Source organism: Mandrillus leucophaeus, unplaced genomic scaffold (assembly GCF_000951045.1).
Source record: "Mandrillus leucophaeus isolate KB7577 unplaced genomic scaffold, Mleu.le_1.0 Scaffold493, whole genome shotgun sequence".
NCBI classification, from domain to species: Eukaryota; Metazoa; Chordata; class Mammalia; order Primates; family Cercopithecidae; genus Mandrillus; species Mandrillus leucophaeus.
In genome coordinates this window covers 1,963,525-1,971,186 of record NW_012105287.1, presented here as the reverse complement: position 1 = coordinate 1,971,186, position 7,662 = coordinate 1,963,525, and the positions used below count along the sequence as shown (strand labels likewise).

The 7,662-nt window shown below is 40.9% G+C and overlaps 1 protein-coding gene across 1 annotated transcript in view; it reads left to right on the top strand.

The window, feature by feature from the left end:
- Nucleotides 1-447: 447 nt before the first annotated feature.
- The window catches only part of CLSPN (claspin), a gene marked incomplete at its 5' end in the record, with an annotated part of 38,930 nt that continues 31,715 nt past the window's right edge, over nt 448-7,662 (top strand). Inside the window, 4 exons of the mRNA XM_011995635.1 lie at nt 448-525; nt 863-935; nt 1,724-1,832; nt 2,020-2,597. Coding sequence (XP_011851025.1) covers nt 448-525; nt 863-935; nt 1,724-1,832; nt 2,020-2,597 — 838 coding nt within the window. The remainder of the gene's footprint in view (nt 526-862; nt 936-1,723; nt 1,833-2,019; nt 2,598-7,662) is intronic.

Below are 7,662 nucleotides of genomic sequence, written 5' to 3'. Positions count from 1 at the left end.
AAGATACTTGACGGTGTAGTAAGATGCAAGTAAATAATAGGGAAGAGATGTAAATTTTGCAGTCCTATAGCCTTTGAGAAATTAACCCTATAGCGTTTCAGGAAGGGTATCAAAGAGAGGCATCAGTCAAAACATTGTTGTCCCGAGAATTTGGAAGCATAATTTTTCTTCCTAAGATTTTTTTTTAGCTTCCTGCGAGTTATTATCCCTCTTTAGGGAAAGATGTAAGCAGAAGTAAAAGAAATAAGGGTCCAAACTCCATTTGAGGTATCTAATTTGTTTTCTAAGCATAATAGGATGCTGTGTGTTAATAATTTCTATTCGATGATTATTGATTTATTAATGTAGCATGATGTGGTGTTGGACGACAAAAGTAGACTTCAACTAAATCATCCTCTTATTTGAATTTTGTTTTTGTCCTAATAATCAACATGCCATTTCTTTTAGAAAACAGAACTATCTTTGGAGAGTGGGGTCTATTCATTTGAGGAAGAAAGTGAGTTACCAAAAGGAACCACGAGGAAGGTGAGGTAGAGCCCTGTATATTAGTCACATTGATCTCTTTACACAGGAGTTTATGGATTGCTTAGGGATAAATATTTTATTTTGTCTATCATATTTTTCTGTTACCCATCATATTGCTTTGTACATAGTAGGAACAAAATATGGATTGGATTGAACGAATTCTCTGAGACTTGAATGAATTCTCTAAGACTTTAAATGAATTCCTTGAGTTTATACTGCATTTGGCTTACTATTTCCTTTCCTCTTTTCTTGGAGAGAACAAACTCTTGAGGGATGAATATCTATCTTTCTGGATATTCATGTAATTAATGTAGTCTCACTTTTTGTTTTCTTTAAGGAAAGAAAGGCAGCCAAATTAAGTAAAGAAGCATTAAAACAACTGCATAGTGAGACTCAGCGCCTTATTCGAGGTAATGCAACCCAGTAAACTTTGAGGCAAAATCACAATGTTTCTTGGTAAGCTCAACTTGGATGTTGAGGACTTTTATTTTTTTAACACTTCTAATGTGAACTCAGGTTATAATATCAAGTTTAGAATTTATCTTGGTGAAAGGCCATTGTTCTAAAGCCCTTGGAACATTAGTATAAAAAGAAATTTTCAGAATTGTAATGCAGGTAAGGAGGAAATTTAATGGTTGTCTGTGGACTGATTCTGTTAGGATTCTTTGGAGAGGTAGTAGTCCCTCTTTATTTGCAGTTTTGGTTACCCGTGGTCAGCCATGGTCCATGGAATTTAAAAAAAACATCCCTTTGTCCAGTGTATCACACTGTAGATGTTACCTGCCTGTTAGTCAGTTAGTAGCCCTCTCAGTTATCAGATGAAAAAAACACTGCATGGTTTAGTACTATCTGCAGTTTCAGGCATCCACTGCAGGTCTTGGAATGTATCCCTGTGGATAAGCAGGGACTACCATATATAAATTTTTAGGCTCCACAGAGATTCTGATTCAGTAGGTTTGAAATGGGATCCAAGAATCTGTATTTCTAAAAAACTTCCTAGATCATTTTGATTTCACATCTAGGTTTAAAAGCCATTGGTCTTCAGGGAACTCTTCTGTACTTAGCTCCTCTGCCTTTGTTAAAGGGGAGTTTTCTATTTCTAGTGATGGCGTTGGTTATTATGTGTGGTTAACTGAATATGAAGTGACATTTCAGAATATACAGTATATATATTTGCTTGTTTTATTCTGTTTTATAGAGTCTGCACTTAACCTTCCGTATCATATGCCTGAGAATAAAACCATTCACGATTTCTTCAAACGTAAACCCCGGCCCACTTGCCAGGGAAATGCCATGGCACTACTGAAGTAAGAACACTCTTATTATTATATTAAATTATTATTTTCATGAACATTTAGTTTTGTAGCAAACATCTGGCATAAAAAGTTCAGATTTCTCACTCCCTTAAAACTGATTTAACTGATGTATACTAAGGGATGAGAATGTTTCACATTTAGGATAATTTTCAACTCCAGCTCATTTTCTCTTCTCTAGGTCATCTAAATATCAGTCAAGCCATCACAAAGAAATCACAGACACTGCAAATACCACTGAAATGAACAGTTATCACCACAGTAAAGGTTCTGAGCAGACAACGGGTGCAAAAAATGAAGTGGAAATTAATGCACTCCCTGTGGTTTCAAAGGAAACCCAGATCATTACTGGATCAGATGAGTCTTCTGGGAAGGATTTGGTAAAAAATGAAGAGCTAGAAATTCAGGAGAAACAGAAGCAGAGTGACATTAGACCTTCACCTGGGGACAGCTCGGTGGTGCAACAGGAATCCAACTTCCTTGGGAACAATCACAGTGAGGAATGTCAGGTTGGAGGGCTTGTAGCATTTGAACCTCATGCCCTGGAGGGTGAAGACCCCCAAAATCCAGAAGAAACAGATGAGAAAGTGGAAGAGCCTGGGCAGCAAAATAAATCATCAGCAGTTGTGCCACCTGAAAAAGTGAGAAGATTTACTCTGGATAGACTTAAGCAACTGGGAGTAGATGTTTCCATTAAACCACGGCTAGGTGCTGATGAAGATTCCTTTGTGATACTTGATGAACCTGAAACCAACAGAGGTAATCCTTTAAATTGTGGGGAGTCTCCCTGGTGTGATTATCCTGGTAGCTTTTGATTATTGACCACTGTCGAGGAGAGAGAACATAGAAGAAATCAATAACCACATGTGATCTTATCCTGCAGTTGTTCCAGATATGGGCAGAATCCCTTTTAGAGAAATTTGGCAGGGTATCAGAATGATCTAAGCCATGTTTAAAATGGAAGTCTGTTGGCCAGGTGTAGTGGCTAACGCCTGTAATCCCAGCACTTTGGGATGCTAAGGCGGGCAGATCACGAGGTCAGGAGTTTGAGACCAGCCTGGCCAATATAGTGAAACCTGTCTGTACTAAAAATACAAAAATTAGCCCGGCATGGTGGCATGCATCTGTAGTCCTAGCTACTTGGGAGGCTGGGACAGGAGAATTACTTGAACCCAGGAGGCAGAGGTTGCAGTGAGCTGAGACTGCACCATTGCACTCCAGCCTGGGTGACGGAGTGAGACTCTCTCAAAAAAAAAAAAGCTTGTTGATAGTTAATGTAAAAATGAGGTACATTGCTATTGTGTTATGGTATTTAGGAATTTATTATTTCTGCCTTTCCAATCTGAAATTAAGTTTTTTCTATAATCCTGAGTCAAATCTTTTTTTTTTTTTTTTTTTCTGAGACGGAGTCTCCCTCTGTCGCCCAAGCTGGAGTGCAGTGGTGCGATCTTGGCTCACTGCAAGCTTCGCCTCCTAGGTTCACACTACTCTCCTGCCTCAGCCTCCCTACTAGCTGGGACTACAGGCGCCCGCCACTACGCCCGGCTAATTTTCTGTATTTTTTAGTAGAGATGGGGTTTCCACTGTGTTTGCCAGGATAGTCTCGCTCTCCTGACCTCATGATCCGCCCGCCTCGGCCTCCCAGAGTGCTGGGATTACAGGCGTGAGCCACCGCGCCTGGCCTGAGTCAAATCTTAAGACATTGATGAAAACATCGTTTAATATTTTACTGCTAAAGAGAAACATATTGGTTCACTTAAATTATCTGTGAAACTGAATTTCTTTTGTTTTCACTCATTCAACGAATATTAAAGTATCTACTATGAGTAAGTTGCTATGGGGCGTACTAAGATAAATCTGATATTTAAGGTATACTTAAGATGCTTTTACTCTAATGGGGGAGATAAGAAGAATGCAAATAACAAGTACAAAGGAGAAAATGGTAAATGATGTCTTTGATAATGAATATGTCATTGATAATTGGAAAATAAATAACATGAAAAAGGAAAAGTATTATTTTCTTAAAGAACATTTAGAATAAAATACTGTAGGAATTCAGAGAGGGATAAATTTCTTCCAATGAATGGTTAGAGGACAGCTTGAAGAATAGGTGGATGTAATTACTTGTTCACTGCCTTCCCTTTATACTGTGAGTTGGGATCTCCTGCCTTGTTCCCTACTCTATCCCTAGTGCTTCCTCAGTGGATGACACGTTGTAGGCACTTGTATTTATCAAATGAATGAATGATCTCTCAACACTGAACTCAAGTATTACCACGTTGAATAAATTTCCTGACTCTTAGATAGAGTTGGATGCTCCCTACTCTGCCTTGAGGCAGTATGGCATGGTGGTTAAGAGCTTAGACTTTGTGGCCAGACGCGGTGGCTCACGCCTGTAATCCCAGCACTTTGGGAGGCCGAGGCGGGTGGATCGCAAGGTCGGGAGATCGAGACCATCCTGGCTAACATAGTGAAACCCCGTCTCTACTAAAAATACAAAAAATTAGCTGGGTGCGGTGGCGGGCGCCTGTAGTCCCAGCTACTCAGGAGGCTGAGGCAGGAGAATGGCATGAACCTGGGAGGCTGAGTTCCCAGTGAGCCGAGATTGCACCACTGCACTCTAGCCTGGGTGATACAGTGAGACTCCATCTCAAAAAAAAAAAAAAAGAAAGAAAAAAGCACTTTATGGCTTATGGGCTATGGTGAAGATGTGTTGAAATAATGCATGCAAATGGATAGTTTAAAGAAGCACTCAAAAAGTTGTTGCTGCTTCTACTATTATTAGTGAAATAGTTCACATCAAGACTTTTTTTTTTTTGAGACAGACTTTCACTTGTTCTTGTCACCCAGACTGGAGTGAATGCTGCGATCTCAGCTCACTGCAACCTCCACCTCCTGGGTTCAAGCAATTCTCCTGCCTCAGCCTCTCAAGTAGCTGGGATTACAGGTGCCCGCCACCACACCCAGCTAATTTTTGTACTTTTAGTAGAGATGGGGTTTCACCATGTTGGCCAGGCTAGTCTTGAACTCCTGACCTTAGGTGATCTGCCTGCCTTGACGTCCCTAAGTGCTGGGATTACAGGTGTGAGCCACTACACTTGATCAAGACTCTTTCATTAAACCGGGCACAGTCAGTGGCTTATGCCTGTAATTCTAGCACTTTAGGAGGCGGAGGTGGGAGGATTGCGTGAGCCTGGGGGGTCAAAGCTGCAGTGAGTTGTGAGCTGAAATTGCACTACTGCACTCTAGTCTGGGAGACAGAACGAGACCCTGTCTCATAAAAACACACACACACACACAAAATTATCTTTCATTAAACAGCTTATTGTTGGCAGGTGCTATGTCAGCCACTATATCTGGTGTGTAAAATATGCTCAGTGAGTCTGTTAATTGAATGAGTTGACTTTGGAGATGGAGAGGATAGAAAGAGCACCTTTTCTCATTAAAAAAACACACCCACACATACACAAAAAGATTCTCTTTCATTAAACAGCTTATTGTTGGTAGGTGCTATGTCAGCCACTGTATCTGGTGTGTAAAATATGCTCAGTGAGTTTGATAACTGAATGGGTTGACTTTGGAGATGAGGAGAAGGATAGAAAGAGCTCTGCATGGTAGTGCGTATTGTGAAGATGTGAAAGTCAGTTTGACCAGCGCTGGAGGTTGAGGTGGCAGAGTTGTGTAACAGAGCTAGCATAGCTCCATTAGCAAAGAAGCATGAGAATAAGCTGTTGTCTGGAACACTGAGGGAAAGTTTCTGTTCTATGGGACTAAAAGTTACCTAAACAGTCCTAGACTGATAGGAAAGGGAGAAACGTTTTTTGAGTACCAACTATATTAGACACTGGTACATTCTTTGTTAGTTGTCTTTCTTAATTTTCATAGCGCGAGGTATTATTTTGCAAAATGAAGAGACTGAGGCTCAGAGAGGTTAGGTAATTTTTCCAGCATTATACTTGGCTTATAAAGGGACCTACATAGTGGCTGGCATATGGTGAGCACTTACTTTTTAACTTGGAACATGTTTTCCTTTAGAAATAATTGACATGAAATTTGGGTTTCCAGACCAGCCATAATATACATGAAGTTAGAATCAACATTCATTCATTCATGCAATAAATTGTATTTAGCACTGTGTTTGGTGCTGTGTATACACGTAAAACACTCCCTGCTCTTAAAGAAATTAAAGTATAATAGGAGTGATAGGCAGGCAAACAGACCATTACAATACTGGATGGTAAGTGCTGTGATCAAGGTATGTAATTGAGGGTGCATTGGGAACCTAGAGGAAGGGTACATTACTTGGAGTCTAGAAGTCAAGGAAGTTTCTGAAAGGAGCTCAGTAGAGATACCAAGGCAGAGAGGTGAGGGAGGACTTTTTTGGTGGAGAGGTTGGACCTGCAGATGTCAGAGACAATAGAAAGCACAGGGTGTTCTACCTGGCTGAAGTGAAGATAGCAAGGACATTGGTGATCATTGCCCAGATCCTTCAGGGTTTTTATGCCATGCTAGGAGCTTGGACTTTAGCTCTTTGTAAGTAGAGGACCATTGAAACGTTTTCAGCAAAGGAAATGTTCAATCAGATACTCACTTTAGGAAGTTAAATCTGGTACCTGATGTGGTGGATGCATTGGAAGGGGTTAAGAGTAAAAACAGTGGGAACAGCTCAGTTTCCTTACCTCATATAGGATAAGGTTTCCATGAAAAAATGCATGTAAATTTAAATTTTGTGATGTCAGAAATACATTACTTTTGTTGCTTGCAATAGCATATGGAATAATCCCTGCCTCTAATTCTACTTTCTGGACAAGAGTAATGTGAATGAGAACAGTTCTCATGCTGACTGCTATTTTAAGTCCCAGGTAATCTTCCCACCCAACCATTTCTCTTGCTCTAGTGGCATCAATAATAACCTGCCTATTTCTGTTCCCTTTTCCCTGCCACTACCTGTTGCTTTTAGCTTTACTGAACCACTGCAAAATAGGAGGCAGACTTATAGCTTGTCTCTCTACTCTTTTGTTTGCAATGTAAACATAGCATCCTTTAGAGTTGGGTTTTTGCTGCTAATAATGTTGGGGGCTCAGGATAAAAAGATTTCCTTCATTTTTCTCTTTTTCTAGTAAGACCATCTAGGGGAAAAAAAACACACATCTAGATGCTAGTCACAAAAATACTGAAGTATGATTTGAGTGCATTTTAGAAAATTAACCAAAGTTTCATGCCTATAGTCCCAGCACTTTGGGAGACTAAGGTGGGAAGATCGCTTTGAGGCCAGGCGTTTGAGAACAGCCTGGGCAACATAGCGAGTTCCTGTCTTTACAAAAATAAAAAACCCAGATGTGGTGACATGCACCTGTAGTCCTAGCTACTTGGGAGGGTGAGGTAGAAGGAATGCTTAAACCCAGGAGGTCAAGGTTGCAGTGAGCTGTGATCGCACACCACTGCACTCCAGCCTGAGCAACAGAGCAAGACCCTGTCTCTAAAAAGAAGAATGAAAAGTGGCCGGGCACAGTGGCTCACACCTGTAACCCTAGCACTTTGGGAGGCTGAGGAGGGTGGATCACTTCAGTCCAGGAGTTTAAGAGCAGCCTGGACAACATGGCAAAACCCATCTCTACAAAAAATACAAAAATTGGCCAGGTGCAGTGGCTCACTCCTATAATCCCAGCACTTTGGGAGGCCAAGGTGGGCGGATCATCTGAGGTCAGGAGTTCAAGACCAGCGGGGCCAACATGGCGAAACCCCATCTGTACTAAAAATAAAAGTAAAAAATTAGCTGGGTGTTGTGATGCACGCCTGTAATCCCAGCTTCTAGAGAGGCTGA